At 44.9% G+C, this 17,450-nt stretch overlaps 2 protein-coding genes across 3 annotated transcripts in view; both read right to left on the reverse strand.

Annotated features, from left to right (window-relative positions):
* Window positions 1-1,441: 1,441 nt before the first annotated feature.
* The window catches only part of LOC135100871 (uncharacterized), a 43,367-nt gene continuing 27,358 nt past the window's right edge, over window positions 1,442-17,450 (reverse strand). Inside the window, exons 1-4 of one of the 2 annotated variants that reach the window (XM_064004385.1) lie at window positions 6,454-6,470; window positions 5,713-5,840; window positions 2,982-3,230; window positions 1,442-2,458 (exon numbers count right to left, since the gene is read on the reverse strand). In XM_064004385.1, coding sequence (XP_063860455.1) covers window positions 1,880-2,458; window positions 2,982-3,230; window positions 5,713-5,724 — 840 coding nt within the window. In that variant the 5' untranslated portion in view covers window positions 5,725-5,840; window positions 6,454-6,470 and the 3' untranslated portion in view covers window positions 1,442-1,879. Of the gene's footprint in view, window positions 2,459-2,981; window positions 3,231-5,712; window positions 5,841-6,453; window positions 6,471-17,450 lie in introns of those variants that run through there. The other variant, XM_064004384.1, reaches the window with a different exon arrangement.
* Window positions 10,203-11,430, reverse strand: LOC135100869 (uncharacterized). Its single transcript, XM_064004381.1, has 2 exons — window positions 11,164-11,430; window positions 10,203-10,829 (listed from the first exon to the last, which is right to left on the reverse strand). Exons 1-2 carry the CDS (start codon window positions 11,170-11,172, stop codon window positions 10,437-10,439), a joined length of 402 nt encoding a protein of 133 aa, XP_063860451.1. The 5' UTR covers window positions 11,173-11,430; the 3' UTR covers window positions 10,203-10,436.

The following is a 17,450-nucleotide window of genomic DNA, read 5'->3' on the forward strand; positions in this document are numbered from 1 at the left end:
GAAATAAGAGCGAGTTGTAAAATGGTTGTGCCCACCATTAGAAACTGGTGCATAGCTTATCAAATTAACTGTGAGAGAGAGAGAGAGAGAGAGAGAGAGAGAGAGAGAGAGAGAGAGAGAGAGAGAGAGAGAGAGAGAGAGAATCAATTTTGACAGTGATATCTTATTGGCCTTCATTAATATACAACACATGAACAGCTCCACCCTGACGTGGCAGTGGTTGGAGAAGAGCGACGCATCGTGGATAAGTCAATAATTTGATTCTAAACACCCTAGTCACTTATTGCCTATTGCTCTCTCAGCCTGAAGCAGCAGCCTGTGCCACTCCCTGCGGCAGGCACCAGGAAGTCCATCCACACAGCATCACAGAAAGTCAACCACCAAAGTGACCAAACAAGAAGGGTGGTGAAATTTGAAGTGTTTTAGTTACCCACACCAATTTCATTTTCTGTGTACTGTTGCAGAGAGAAGTAAAAATTTCAACATAAACTATTCTATATTTATTTCAGCTTGCTCAATCACTATTATGATTAATACACGAAACTCCTTCTATTTAGGTTAAAACAGAACAATACAAAACTTGGAAGAAAAGTGACGAGCTCCAAGCAACACTTCAGAGTACGCACAGCAGCCCACATTGGTCCCTCATCCACCAGGCTTCACCATGCGTCACGCCCACACCATGCATGCAGTATTTGTGCCTTCATTCGTCCCGCATGCCCAAAGTAAATTGTTTGGTGACATAAACATATATTCCAAAAATGTACACTACAAACCCATTAACATACTGTATTCTAAAAATGTGCACCTACTCCAATCACAGGATGGTTGGTCCCTTCTCGGAAGACACATACCCAGCTGGCCAAACTCTCCTGATTACCTGCTTACGCGGTGATTATTCTGCTTTTTACCGCTGGCCTCTGGTAACTGAAGGGGTGAAGGAACAGGCATCGTCGGAAGGATGGGGCGTGAGTCTAAACCCAGTCTTCTGCTAGTTAATCTAACAGGTGTTTCAGTTTCTAGTTATCCAAAGTAATGCAGCTTTGTCTTAGACATGTTTGTACTCAACTTCACTTTTGTAGATCATGTTTGATAAATGTGTATCTCTTTCATGCTAGGATCTTGGTTTAGGTCTTCTCTCCTCGTGGTGACGAACTGACGGGACGCTGTAGACGGTGTGTTGCTTCTATAGTCAACCTGATCCTCCAGGCACTATGTCATGTTTTTGCTTTACGAGATTACTACCTTGTCCCAATCATGCTGCACAGATTCCTAACCTACCCTTTCACACTGTAGATCCCCACCAGGGACGTGAACTGCTCAAGAATCGCTTTCTTGGAGGTTTCTCAAGTCAGCTATTATCTCAAATGGTATGCTTCTGTGTGTAGCTCAGCCAACCTTGGTCTACTTTTTTAATAAGGGCAATGAAATATACAGAAAATATATTTATGTGCATGAAATTATTCTTGATCTCCGGAAACAAAAGTGTCGATCTTACTCTATAAAAATATCAAACTATTGATTAAGACAGAGGGTAACGAGGAGCCTGGTCCACCTGTCAGAACCGTCTCCACGAGCCTCCACATTGTATATTAGTACTAAACCCTTTTGTCAGAGTCGTTCCCACAGCCCGCCAACTCCCCTGACCGCCGCCGCCACCACCGCTAGCTAACAGGGCAGGCAGACTGTTCCGCCAACAGGTAACAACTAGTGGTTTGTACTTCAAAACTGACTCTTAACATGGATTGATTAAGACTAATTAAATGTTTACATTTCACTGCCCCTATCTAGTCACCTTGCTACCCACAGGGCATATAGAGTCAGTAATAAGTTGTTTGACTGTACAATAGCTAGATTGCGGCTACCTAAGGAGGCATCGTTAGCGAGTCCTGCCGATGGTGTAGGTGGAGTGAGGGTAGTGAGTCTTGTGGGGCGCGTCGACCAGGGTGGGCAGACCAGAGTAAGCGAATCCTGCAGGAAAGTCGTAGTTGATGTCTTTTCCAAAGTATCGGTAGGGAGACGTGTAGCCGTGAGATAGGTGGTTGCGGATGGGCCGGAGATTAGTCGGATGCTGTGACGTTGTGTGGTAACTGTGTGAAGTGAAGGAGCCGTAGAGTTTCTGCTGAAGCAGTTCCAATTCCCTAAGTTGCTTCCTTAAGGCTTCGAGTTTCTCTTGTTGTTTTCGATACTCAGCTTGCTGCTGCTGAAGCAGCTGCTGCTCTTTCAGCTTATGCTCTTTCACCTGCTGTTGGTAGTGGGGCCGCTGTTGCTGCTGCATCTGCGAAGTGTGAGACGCGGAGCCAAGAGGTGGTGGAATATCAAATGCGTCGGTGCCCTCCACGGCGCCGGTGAAGGCTGGCAGACCCGATATGTGGGAGATCGGCGTGTCGGGACTGATGGGCAGGTCGTTCCCCAACACGCGGAAGCCTTTGTTGTCCGCCACGTAGGAGCGCACCACCTGCCGCCACGTCAGGAGAGGATTTAGACATCAGGCAAGGATGTGCACCCATTGCAAGCCAGAACACAGGCGACATAGATTTTCAGTGAGATATTGCCAGGAAACTTATTAAAGCGAACAAGCCACCGCAGCTCACCCAGCTGACGGCGCGACCGCAAGTTTGACTTAGTCAAGCTGTGCTCCCTGTTTGCCACTATTCTTTGCCAATTATATATATATATTTTTTTTACAGAAATGGGTCAAGATCATTACTTCCATCTTTTCATATTACTCTATTGTATTTTTTAATGTGTATTTTTTAGTACAGTTTTCCCTAGCAACTGTGTGTGTGTGTGTGTGTGTGTGTGTGTGTGTGTGTGTGTGTGTGTGTGTGTGTGTGTGTGTGTGTGTGTGTGTGTGTGTGTGTGTGTGTGTGTGTGTGTGTGTTGCATCACATACGTCAATGGATCATATATATACTAATGTGCAGTGCTGTACCAGCCAGCCTGCTGCTGGTGCCTCCCTCACACCACCACGCACGCACCTGCTTCCCGTTGGGATCGAAGTAGCGGTAGGAGCCCACGATGGACCCGTCGGGCTGTTGCACCTCCACCTTGGCTATGCCGTCGCCAGTGTTGTAGCCGTAGTTATAACGACCGCCCTTCGGATTCACGTAGTATGACCCGCGGTCCTCAGGCGCCATGGCGTACAGGATATATTCTCTGTTCACCTTGCTCGCCGAGTGCCCTGCCGTCCACTGCGCCGCAGCGCAGCAGAGGAACAGCAGCAGTGCCTGGAAAAAATATGCACGCATTAAAGAATAAAAGTCTAAAATTTAGTAGTTATGTGTGTGTAGGGCATTTTCGTTGTCAGGGAAAATTTCATTATACTATAAACACCGTTTCAGCACAAAATTTACGGTTTTCTCTGATTACAGAACTCAGATTAACGACGTCACAAATTCACAAAAAAAAAAAATCATCATGACTGAATACAAGATAACCAAGCTTTCAAATAAAAAAAAAATGTTCGATATATTCAAAAACGCTAAAAAGCCCATGGTCGAACGATGGACATGGGAATCCAAATCTCCACCCCATGTAAGTTGCGTAATTACGAAACCTAACATTTTAAAAGCGGGTCGATAAAGGATCGATAGGGAGCACGAGTGGCTTGTGTGGCGGCCTGCAGTTCACTACTACAGCTTGCAGAATGGGCGACACACGGCCATGACCTTGGCACTGACCTGCATCACCCTGCTCCCGCAGCGCCGGTAGCACACGAACAGAAAAGACACGTGGTGTCCGTGAAACATGATGCCAAATAAGGATTCCAGTAATGTTGAGAGAGAGAGAGAGAGAGAGAGAGAGAGAGAGAGAGAGAGAGAGAGAGAGAGAGAGAGAGAGTCTTGGTAACTGACTCCATAACACAGTGCCCTCAGTCAACAAAACTTCTCTGCGCCATGCGAGGATCAACAAAGAAATGAACAAAACAAGATGAATAAGATGCGTCTTATCTTTTTTTTTCCCATGATGCCATAATTGCACGCCTCTGAGGACTCCGCCCAGCGCGCTCCCCCCCTTCTCCCCCCCGCCCTCACGCCGCCTTAGCCCATACGATCAGGTTCCTTAAGGAGTGTGTTCCTTTTCCCTCCATCCTCCTGCGTGCACTCAAAATAGGGTCAACAGTGCGTGGGCAGGAGGAGCGGGCGTGGTGTGCCAAGTCTCAAGGTTGTGTGCACAATGTTCCTGGTTCCACCACCCACACGCTCCAGCCTCCGTGGAGGCACCGGCCAGTTATTGTTGTCGCCTTGTTGGCTGTAGGAAGATAGTGATTCATGCAGATGCCGCGCGGAAAGGTTATGTAATTGGCTTTAACAAAGAGGGGACAGCGCCCGTGACCCTGACAGTGGTGAGGTTGCCAACTCCCGTGAGAACTGAACCATTACGCCCCCTTGCCCTCCCTTATTTGGTCATGGGCCTCAACAAACCAGCTGGCGTGAGGCGGCCCCGCCCCACAAGCCACCTGAAATATTCTATCTTTGGAACAGGAAGTAAGTGTTACGTATTCCTGCTGGGAATATAACTATTTCTTATCGTACAGCTGCCGCTCGTCATGATGCTTCGTATTAACTTAACAAGATCCACTGCGCGAGAGGCAGCATCTTCTAAGCGCAGTCCACAGGCTGCTGCACATCGCTCCCTGACGCCCACCTCGATCTCAATGACGTCAGCAAACCCGCAAAACAAGTGTTTCCATTGTTCCATCAGGTCATTGTCAAGGACAGGCTCTCCATTTTTCCTATCATTTAGAATACTTCTCCTTAGAATTTTTTTTTTCATGATCACATTAAAGGAAAACTTTTCTTTTTTTTCATTTCTCTTTTCTCTTGTTATCCATGTATAACGTCAATATGTAATTCGACGTTACTATTAAACATGTTCGCGTCCACTTGGAGAGGGCATTAATACCATTAATACTTGAAAAGCTTATTTCTATTTGTTCATCACAAAATTAAGGTAACACAAACGAAACATTATAGCAGGTTCGTTTCACACCTTTGTTCTCACTCCTGTCCAGACACACTCTTGGCTGATTGACATACAACTCCGTGACTCGCAACTTTATAACCGTCACACAGTAATAAACCAAGGAAGAACGTGTGGCAACGTCATTTGAGTCACTGAGAGGTGAGCCGCGGCCAGTCCAGTGCATTCCAGCGAAGGGAAGGTAAACAAACAATGACACGCACGAAGAAGGAAATACAGGAACGCAGGAACGTTTGTGAACCACCAAAGGTAAGTGACGAGAACGAGTCGGAGGATGACGCTGCATAATGGTGACGACACGTGAAGATGCTATAAGAAAGAATGAGGATGGAAGGAAGGAATGTGAGGACAGAAGACAAAGAGCAATGATAACTATGAGAAGCAATTTAGTAAGGAAAACAAATGAGGATAAGAATGAAGACAAGAATAAACTGAGACAGAGTTTTAAAATAAGGAGGAGGGAAGATTACAGAAGTGAGATAAGAGCGGGAAACGTTTGTAAGACGGACAGAGAAGTATCCAAGAGGGAAAGGAATTATTCTAGGTATACGGGATGGAATGAGGCCTGCAGACGGTGGAATTAGGGCTACAAAAGTGGGATGAGACCTACAGAGAGTGGAATGAGGCCTAAAGAGAGTAGAATAGGCCTAAAAAGATGGAATGAGGCCTACAGAGAATGGAATGAGGCCTAAGAGGATGGAATGGAAGCATACATTCAGTACTCACGTGGGTGTTCATGGCGGCGGGGCGAAGAGCGGTCTGGGGAGGAAGGCCCCGCGCAGCACCTTATACTGAGCCGCCCACGCCCCATGAGCACCTGCCTGGCCTGCTACTGCGTGTGAGCCCAACAGAGCCTGTATGGTGATTGGGAGGCGTGGTGAGACAGGTGTTCCCCTCTCACTTTGGCGGCATTGGTGTTAATACTTAATGAACTGATGAACATTTGAATACTTAATAATACATTTGATGATACAATACAGTATAGGATGATGAGAACAATGACAACAGCTGCATCAGTAGCAGCAACAACAACAACAACAACAACAACAACAACAACAACAACAACAACAACAACAACAACAACAACAACAACAACAACAGCAGCAGCAACAACAACAACAACAACAACAACAACAACAACAACAACAACAACAACAACAACAACAACAACAACAAAAACAAAAACAACAACAGCAGCAGTAACAGCAGCAGCAGCAGCAACAACAACAAGTCATAATAATAATAATAATAATTATTATTATTATTATTATTATTATTATTATTATTATTATTATTATTATTATAATAATTATATATATTATATATATATATATATTATATATATTATATATAATTATCTCTCTCTCTCTCTCCTCTACTCTACTTTCTTATATCAACTTTTATTTATTTTTTGTTTACTTTTTCTTATTAATCATTTCAGTCATTTATTGAAGTGTGTCTCCTCACCTCACACAACCTTGGGCCGCCTCACCACGAAGGAATTTCGGGCGCGGCGCAGGTAGTGTTGAAAAATGTTCGCGTGCACGTGTTGGGTCTCACACCAGCCCTCCTCTTCTTGGTTCTGAAGGCGCGAGTGCATTACCGATGGCTTAGAAATATTATAATAGCTTCTTGGATTATTTTATTTATTTATTTATTTTTTAACTATTGATGTAAATTTTGTAGGTTTGATGAGTCGTAGTTGACCTTTTTTTTTTTTTCTCTCTCTCTCTCTCTTCTTTTTTTAGTATATTTTGTACTTCCGCATGTGTCTAAATTTGTGTTGTTAGATAATAGTAAAAAAGAGCGTCACTATCACGGAATTGGACAATGACGATGATCCTGTAAGAGTTTTTTGTGAGTTGTTTATGAAATTTACATAAGTTATACCTCTGTTCACTGACGCCTACCTTTGATCACCCCCCTTGCATTTTTTTTTTTCCGCCTCGCCTCCTCCGTCAGGGGTTCTCACGTACTGGCGTGGCGGCGCTCCACTAAATTTAGCGAGCTTCCCAAATAGGCAAAGGCCAATCGGCGCATACGTCACCATATCTACATATTTTTCTCATAATCTGTGTATCGCTTACAGCAAAAAGTCAAGGCTGTCGAACGAAAAGGAAAATCTCAATTGTGGCTTCTATCATATTCAGAAGAGCAAGAGGAAGGTAAGGACAAAAGTGTTTATTGGAATAGGGAAAGATTGGTAGAGGATATACGAGCACTGAAAGATACGAAAAAATAATCAGTTATTTTATTATCAGAATAACGAAAGAATGGGAAAGAGAAAAGTCTGTATTGGAATGGTAAAGTATTGTTAGAGGATATACGGCTGTTGAACAAAAAGAAAGATCTGTTCTAGTATCTATATATATATATATATATTTTTTTTTTTTCAGATCAACGAGAACAAGACAGGGAGAAAAGTGCACATTGAGTGAAATAGTGAGAGCGACTAATAGGAAGAAATTTGGCGGCACTTTTATCATCGTGCACATGTTGAGTATTGCTAATAAGTCTGATCACCAGGGCACCATCACACAGGGAAAGCATACTTATACATTTCGACGTCCCATCTCGACAACTTTTCACTGGAGGTTTTCAAGGACGTTTCCATGACTGTGGTGATAGCTAAACCTAAACAAGGCTTCTTTGTCATGAGTAGAGAAAATACCTATGAGAATCCGAATAATCATCTAGGCAGCCTTATGAGAGTCCAAAATATTTCACAGGTCTTGGGTATCAGCCTATCAGCACCACTGTCACCACCATCACCTCCAGCTCAAGTCATCCTGCCACACACCTGGTGCCACCTTCTCCCACACACATGACCAAGCTCCTCCCACGTCACAGGTTGTCACAGTTTAATTAAGTATATCAAAACCTTAATCGCATTTTAACGTCGTTGTCGCCTCATATGCCGTCCTGATATACGGTTAAATGACTCTTAAGGCGTTAGTGCGTCGCAGGATTGTCAGCGAAAGTTTGCTTGTTTTGCCACGCGCTGCCCGAAACTGTTCTCGTAGTCTTCAGGTAAATATTGTTCCTCTACGAAAGTCTGTGTCCGTGCGTGTGTGCGACAGTGTGTGTGTCTGTGTGTGTGTGTGTGTGTGTGTGTGTGTGTGTGTGTTGGCAAATATTTGTACTCCCATTTAAACACATGCCCAAGTTCGCACATCACTAATTTGGCCACGCAAATACTGTGGTTACCTAACACTTACTACGCATCACTGCATTGATTTTACATTATACTTCGATTTCTCTTTTTCTTTTTCTTTTTTTTTCTTTTTTTTTTAATTACCAGCATAATTTTCCTGTTGTCACTCTCTTAACTTTAGCAGCCTTTCCTTGCTGTCCCTTTTCCTCACCTCACATCGTACCCGGCTAACTTAGAGGGTCGCGCTCTAGTACCTGCACCAGGACATGGTTCCGTTTACCGGTTGGCCTCGCCCCACCCCGCCCCGCCCTGTCTGCCACGGCGCCACACTGCTACACTCTCCCAACTTCACTATCCGCTTCACTGCCTCGCCTCTACATTGAACGAGACAAATAACATGCAAGTTTTTCTTTTTTATCATAATCTTCAGGTTATCTTTCTGATATGCTGTTCATAGAAGTGGCTTACATATGTTTTTTCTCACCAACATCTCTGCACTATGAAAGGAAAAGCGGATTGTTTCACTCCACGAAGCACTACAGGAATATATGTGAAAATATGAGTCAGTATGTTATTGTTTCTTTCGTGTTATAGAAGCTTGTCTCCTAACTCTTAAAAAGTGAGCATCTATACCGCGCGTTTTCACCTCCACTAATATAAGAATTCATGGTTTGTCATAAAAAAAAACTTCCTGTGGTCTGCTGGTGAGGTCGCTAGTACCTCGGGTCAGCTGTCTAAATACTAACTGCTTCACGTCCACACTGCAGGAGCTCGTGGGTGTTGTGGCAGTGCTTCTTTGTTACCCGCCAAAGGTCGACCACCGCGGGACAGATCATCACGATGGCTTCTGTAGGCGGTGAGGTCTCTGTTCCCTACTCGTGCAATCCCCTCTGACGTTCTTTTTATCTATTTGTCTATTTGTTATTTATTTATTTATTTGTTTATTTATTTATTCATTTAGCGTTCTCCGAATTATCGTATCAAGAACAACATTACAATTATTCAGCACATACATTAGAGCCTTCCCCTGCACCACCACATCAACCCATATGTGTGGCATTATGAAGAATCGTCCAGTATGCAACAGTGACAAGAGGTGCCATCTATGGTATGTTTCCCAAGTTATATACACGATACAAAACGAGATATTATTGAAAATGACTTTTTTTTTTATCAATTTACATATTTAATTATTTTATTTTATTTTCATTATTTTTCCTCGCCTATTTATCTGCTAAGTAGCCATTTCCGCCACATACTCATCACCTCCCTAATCCCTGAATAATCATAAATTGTTACTAAGTCATCGCGAAGCTGCAGACATCTACACGATCACCAGAAGAAATGAAGGACAAGGAGGAAGAGCCAGGTGGCCTTGGCGTGCAGCCCCACCAGCGCCTCAATTCCCAGGACGCGGCTCACGGCTCACCCACGACCCTGCCACGCCCGAAGATGGCTCAAGGCAGAGAGAGAGAGAGAGAGAGAGAGAGAGAGAGAGAGAGAGAGAGAGAGAGAGAGAGAGAGAGAGAGAGAGAGAGAGAGAGAGAGAGAGAAGGGGGGGAAGGGAAGAGGGTGGCGACATGAATATAAGGATAACTAGCCATATTGGAACGAAGCAACAGATAGGAAAGTAAACAAGAGTAGAAAGATAGACAGACTGACAGTTATTTGGATAGTATAGCAGGGGTGTGTGTGTGATTCACCTATGGTCGTCCGCTGGTCACCCAGCCAGCCGTTCCCCTACGGAAAGAGCTCAGAGCTCATAGTGACCGATCTTCGGGTAGGACTGAGACCAATGACACACCACACACCGGGACAGCGAGGCCACAACACCTCGGGTTACATCCCGTACCTACTTGCTGCTAGATGAACAGGGGCTACACATTAAGACGCTCGCCCATTTGCCTCGCCGCGCCCGGGATTCTTGGTTGTGAGCCGAGCGTGCTAACCACTACACTACTGTGTGTGTGTGTGTGTGTGTGTGTGTGTGTGTGTGCTCTGCGTCAGAAGGTTCACCAAAAGGCGGCATTAACATCTAGAGGATGTAATTTTAATGTGCACATTAGGTTAAACAAGATTTATTCACAAGTCTGTACACCGTAGCTGTACACGGCGCGGCGACCAACCCTAAGGGCTCTGTCGCCGCGCTATGGCGCCGGGACGCCCACGCCTAAGCGCCCACGCCGCATTACGCCCACGCCAGGAACGAGCGGATGAAAGAAAGAAATGAAAGGAAGCAGTGTCTACAATACGGTCTTAATCCATAGGTCGAGGTCTGGAGGCAGGTGGTCTAAGCTTAGGCGGAGACGACAGCGGGCTTCTCGGCGGCGGTGGTGTCGACGGCGGCATCAGCGGCGGGGGCGGCGGCGACGACCGGGCCAAGGGCGTATGGGTAGTGGAAGGGAGCGCCATAGGAGACCACCTGGGGGATCTTATGGGTCACCAAGTGAGTGGAGGTCTTAACGATGGGGGTGCCAGGCACGTAGGAGACACCGACGGGCACGGTGCGGGTGCCGATGATGGGGGTCTGCACGCCGTAAGCATGAGCCTCGTGGGTGGAGTAGGCGAAGTTGCCGCCAAGACGGTGGCTCTGGATGATGGCAGAGTCGTGGGAAGGAGTGCGGAAGGCGATGGGCGCAGGAATGATAGCGGCCGATGCACAGGCGGCAAGGGCCAGGACCACCACCAGCTGCAGGAGGGAGGTTACCACATCAGCGTGCACCAAGTATTAAGATCAACTAGACAAGAATCAACACTGTCTCACTGAATCACCAAGTCATCATTTCTATCAGCATCAATAATCATGTCATCAGTCTTATCCCATCGTAAAGTTATTGAACACTGCATTACCCATCACTCCTAGCTTAGCAACACCACTCCTCTACTGAAACATCCCTAGCCCTTACAATGTATTCGTTTTTAGCCCCTGAGGACTGTCTGAAGGCTGACGTTTAGCTAAATCAAATGTTTTCTTTTTTTTTCCCCAAACCAACCAGGTGAGGAAAGCGAGCGGAGATACTCACAGAGTTCATGACTGAGGGTGAGCGGAGAGGCGGCGCGGTACAGACAGACGGTGTGCAATCTTGTGGTGCAGAGTACGGCAGCCTCCGCCTTATATTGTGGAGCGGCGGTGACGTCACTAAGGGTGGGGCAAAGACACGCCCTTGTGGGAGGCGGGGTGTGGCGAGGGGCGGGGGAAAAGGAAGGAATCGGGAAGGTACCACAGGGTTGACGGTGATGTGAGAAGCCTTCCCCCAGGGCTCAGGTGTAACCACAAGGGCACTGATAAACGTCTCCTGAATGTGTTAATTGTGTGGTGCTTTGTATCCTTGTGTCACTGTATACTGCTTAGCCCACTGACACACACACACACACACACACACACACACACACACACACACACACACACACACACACACACACACACACACACACACACACATACAAGCAAGCAAACAAACACATCTATTTTCGTAAAACACTCGTATTTGTGTTACGTAACTGATCATATCTGAACTTAACGTTATTTTCCTTTGCTGCTGAATCACTGTATAAGAAAAAAATTGTTTTCCTTAAGAGCAAAGATTTTTCCCAGGCAAATAACTCCAATTAACATTTTCATATTCTCTTGTGTTACATATCATTGCATAAACATCTAATATATGTTCCTTATAGCAGAAACTAACAGTACATATAATCTATATTCTCAACAGTTAAACAAATTAGACATAAGCACCATTCGCTGTGCTTTATTAAGTTTTCTTTCAGACATTAAGATGGCAAGATGCAAGCGAGAAATACTCAGTCAACAGTACCTGCCTAGTGATACAGTCGCGTACTTGGTAAGTATGAGATGCTGGACACTAAGGACACAGGCCAGAACCAGACCACGCAACACACGAAGGGCGAAAATCATGCAAGACCAATGCTACTCCTCGCCCATCGTGCAGTGGTTCACAGTCCCGCTACCTGCTGGACGATGCATCGGCAAAAAGTACACCAGGTGGAAGATGCGCCCAGGCCTATCCCCCAGCCGGCCCGCCCAAGGTCACGTCCGCTGCTTGCCTGAGGACTGAGACTCGGACTTTCGCTTGCCACTCCGTCACCTGCTGTTGGTCCGGGCTCACCTCTTATTAGATAATAGACAGGTGAATCCACAGAAGAGAGTGTACGACAGGTGGTAGCTGTGGAAGTCTCTCTCTCTCTCTCTCTCTCTCTCTCTCTCTCTCTCTCTCTCTCTCTCTCTCTCTCTCTCTCTCTCTCTCTCTCTCTCTCTCTCTCTCTCTCTCTCTCTCTCTCTTTCAATCACATGCTCTACTTTTCCGGGTACGAATCAGAAGAAAAATTTAAGCATAAAAACGCACAGCCGAATATAAACACGGTAAAACTGAGGACATGCCGGTGGGAGCCGCAGACACACTCCACAATTTAACACGCGTGGCCTCAATTATTAAACGCATCTTCTGTATGTTCTTTGTTTTTGTCACGAAATTTGAAGCAGATTATTCTTCCTTTCACTTCTGTAGTCTTATTGCATTTCTTGTACGTCACCTCGTGTTGAAAGAAAAGCTGAATGAGAGATATGAATGTATGAACTTAAATAAGAAAACAAGTTGTATGTACTTTTTAGACTCAGTTTCTAGCTATTTGTCACGAAGGATTACCTTATTCATAAAATTGTACATCTTCTGTCGTTTTGCAGATGAGAAGAATTAAGTTCATCAAATAGCATTATTCATCTGACATTGTGTTATTGTTCAGTATTTTTTCCCTCGTTATGAGTGGTAAAGGAAGAATGTTTGTTTTTACATGTTGATAAAAGCAATACATCATAAAGCAAGTGAAAAGAGATGGATTTGCATTGTAACCGGCGATATAAGGATCATATGTAATTGTTCCCAAGGATTACCATACATTATTTGTATTATCATTGTTATTGTTGTAGTTGTTGATGTTGTAGTTGTAGTTATTGTTGTTGTTGTTGTTGTTGTTGTTGTTGTTGTTGTTGTTGTATGTCGTTATTATTATTATTATTATTATTATTATTATTATTATTATTATTATTGTTATTATTATTATTATTATTAACATTATTATCATTTTCATTATTGTTGTTATTATTATTATTATTATTATTATTATTATTATTATTATTATTATTATTATTATTATTGTTATTATTATCATTATTATTATTGCCATTACTATTTTTATTATTATTATTACTACCATCATCATTACTGCTAGTATTCTCATTATCACTATCAATATCATTGCCATTATCGTCATTATTACTATCATTATTCCTACCATTATTGTTATCATTATTGTCATCATTGCTTATCAATTCAAATCGACGCTTCAGTCATCACGCTCGTCATTCACAAGCGTCATGGCTGCTATCGCTGAGTCTTGTACATTTAAACACAAGACTGTTCGCCATAGTCGTATCATCACCACTGAGGAAGACGTGAGCGGGGAAGATGAATCCAAGGTCGCCTGCTTCCCCACCGGGCTGTGGACGACCTCGCCAGGGAACCACACCCTTCCCTTGCGCCTTTCTTGCTCCGTCCCACGCTCCTCGCATCCTCCTGACCCACGCCCAATGTCAAGCTTGCTCTGTAAAAAACTGGATCGTTCGTCCCTCCTGTCTCGGTGTAGCAACGGCTGTCGCAGGGCGGTGCTGGGGCTGATATGAGCACGAGGATCCTCATGTCCTTCCTGCAGCAGTTATGAGTGCGTGGGAACTCAACGAGACTCTAAATTTCTATGGACAGAATGTGGCACAGCTCCAGGTAAAGTGGAAGAGGTGGCAAGGTCCTCGCCACACGCCTTGTTGGGTGACGGCCTCCCACGCCCGACCTGCCCACCTGGGCGAGGTTTTTCGTCTCCTTATTTTTTTCTCCTCCTCCCTAGTCCCTTCCTCAGATTCTGCCCTCTGTTACATCCTCAAGACTCATCCTCAGTGGTAGGACTCTTCTGCCTCCCTCGATGTCTCCCAGAAGAAAAAAAAATCTAGACAAACAAGTGAAGGAAGATTATATTCCCAAACAAGGAGTCACACCGGTAACTCATAACACTTACGGAATACAAATAAAACACGCACAGTTAGGACACAACATCGGCTTTCCACTGCAATCTTTCCTTTTACCAATGTCAACAAAACCTTTAAGACAGGAAAATTACAAGGCAATATATAATTAAGGAAAATACTGCATGAAAGAATCACTGCTCCTAAATTTTTATAAACAGCGTCCATGCGCAAAATATGGAGTAAGGGACAAGAGTGGCTGACGGCGAGGTGACAGAAGGAACAGCTCGCAACAAGAACTTTGGGGTATCAGGTAACAAAGGGCACTAGAAAGCGAAGGCGGCAGAACGAGAGGGACCAGGTTGCAGGATCCCTAGAGGAACTTAACAAACCACATGACAAATACTACTGATTCTATCTATCGTTCAGTGTTGCTTCCCTCTAGAGACATTAACTCTGTCCCGCCATATACACTGTGCTGGGAAGGTGTTTATTGCTCATGAATCTTGCCGTAGTACAGACTCGTGTAAAGACTACAAGGTAAACAATACACCTAAATATTCCTGGGAAAGAGGTTAAGAAAGTGTATAACTGTATAGTGTGTGTACGTGTGAGTGTTTGTGTGTGTGTATGTGTGTGTGTGTGTGTGTGAAAGTGTACTCGTGTGAATGTGTACGCGTGTGAAAGGTAAACAACACTCTCCCTTCCAACATTTGAGAGTGAGAAGCAACAGGTGGGAGAGGAGAAGAGGGAGGAGGGAGGAGGGAACAAGAGAGAAACTTACGTAAGGCGGACTGGTTTGCAGGGCGTCCGCGAGCGACAGGAGGCGGGAAAAAGGGAATCCTCGTAGCCTACTCCCTCTGGCAAAACCTCCCCCTCTCCCACCCTTCACGCCCACTACAGCTACAACTCAAGCCCACTCCAGCCTCTCACAACACCCACTCCAGCCTCTCACAACACCCACTCCAGCCTCTCACAACACCCACTCGAACCTTCCTCATGCACTAGATCCAATTACACCCATTCCGCCCATTTTACAAGACTCGCCCTCTCCCGCCCTTCACGCCCACTAGAGCCCAACCCAAGCCCACTCCAGACACTCACAATCCCGACTCGAAACTTCATGCTCTAAGACCCATTATGTCCATACCTCCCTTGACCTCTTAGTCTTCCTGCCACGCCTTTCTAAATCCATCACACTCACCTAAGTGATCCTCCTCGCCCACTGTGAGTTCCTGTCCCTGTGGACCAGCACATCCTTCCTCCCACTTCTGCTCCCGGCGCCTCACTGTCCCTTGTCATGCTGTCCTATTATAACCATTACTTCTCTCTACCCTACGACATTCCTTTGCAGGGTCTCTCTCTCTCTCTCTCTCTCTCTCTCTCTCTCTCTCTCTCTCTCTCTCTCTCTCTCTCTCTCTCTCTCTCTCTCTCTCTCTCTCTCTCTCTCTCTCTGCGTCCGTTCCTGTAATTTTTCTGCTGTCATCTCCATGCTGCGTCTTTTTCGTCTGTCTACCTTAGTTTTTATCTTCAAACAGAAACATCTTTCTTTTGGAATACAGGAACATTGCTCTCTAGACACGTCTCTCTCACTCCTCACTCGCCCTTAGTCTTCGTCAACCAAACACAGGCAAAAGAATTCGACAGTACGCACTACCTCACAGGCAATGTGTGCTGCACCGCGGCGATAAGATCGATGGCTTATTTTGGCATTAGATGCTGGTAAACTTTAGTATACTCAACAAATCATTAAGCCAAAATGGAGATTAGAATTTCTAGGGTTTACCTTTAAGACGTTTTCTATATTTTTTAAACAAAGAAAATGGTTTCAAGGGTAACTATGGTTATATTTGTCTGGGTCTCTTACATCATCAGTCAAAGAGATATGTGTACACTCCTGATACTTCTCAATCATCAAATATAAATTCTAAAAAAAGTTCCGAAAGAGCTTAAAGCTCTTTGACTATTGATAAGAGAGATGATACGATGCATACGATCATGTTTAACCATCACACTTATGTTATGTTCATAAAGCAATGATATTTCAGCTCAGCAGCACTATGCCATCTCAAATCAAGTGGTTAGCTACAAGCATGACTTCCATTACAGTTAGAGTTCTATCTCGTTTCATCATCATTGTCAATTCAAACACATCACTAGGACGCTGAGAAAAACGAATTACCGAAGTGACCCCCTACGACACTTATATTGCAAAAATTAAAGAGACGGGAAAGAGAAAACTGATGGACACAAAATACGAAACATACGACTTTGGAAGACTTGCAGGCAAGTAGTCCATTTTTGTCATCATTATGTGTAATTAAGTAGTGAGCACAGCCGTGTGTGTATTTGTGTCGACTCAGTAGACTATTTTTTTAATAAAGAATACCAGATTAATCTATGGATACAGGTGATAGGTTGATATATGTTACTGTGTCACGTGTAGACCTACTGACTTCTTCCAGCTTTCCTTATGTCTTTATGAATCTGATGCTTATGTACACTCAATACACCCGAGGTGTTCGTGATTGTGTACAGTCTCGTCAAGGTCAAGGTGCCCAGGCGTTGTGAAGAGAGCCAACGGAACACAATTGCATAAAACCCATTACTTTTTAGCAGACTCCATAATCCACAAGTCCTTTATTTCATCAGCAATAAACAATGTGCCCGGAAGCGTGATATAGCTGCTGAGGAGCTGTTTTTCAATACAATGCTGAGTAATAGTATGCTTCGTGGTTAGTCCTACAACAGGCGTAGCCCTCTCCTTCAATCCCAGCTAACCACTGGTAATGCGACGTAGTTATCTCAACCCTTATTAGACATGGAGATCAACCCACATACACAAAAAATGCAAATGCAGCAGTCCCGCTTTATTAAAGTCCGTCGCAAAATTAGATAGACTCCTTATCTGGTGAGACCCGCTGCTCATTAATTAAGCCAATCTGTCTCCTTTAATTTCTTGATGAATTAAAGAAACCGACCACCTTACAGCCGCTCACAGCACCATATCCTTGGCTACAGAAGCTGAGTGCACCACCGCAGAGCGCCCTGCCCTGCCAGCCCAGGTGCCACGCCACGCCATGCCAGGGTACGATCAGCTTGGCGTTAATCACGAACCCCAGCACGAGCCCCTCGCCGCCACCACGCCCGTGCCGCCAGAAGCTACATAAGCTACTGAACTAAAACTAACAAAAACCAGAGGCCTTCCAGGAGTCCGCCCATGCACTGCCGAGTGTGAGCCGCGGCCTGGGTGTCCTTAGATGGTCGTGACCTGGACGG

The sequence above is a fragment of the Scylla paramamosain genome, chromosome 5 (genome assembly GCF_035594125.1).
Source record: "Scylla paramamosain isolate STU-SP2022 chromosome 5, ASM3559412v1, whole genome shotgun sequence".
Taxonomy (NCBI): Eukaryota; Metazoa; Arthropoda; class Malacostraca; order Decapoda; family Portunidae; genus Scylla; species Scylla paramamosain.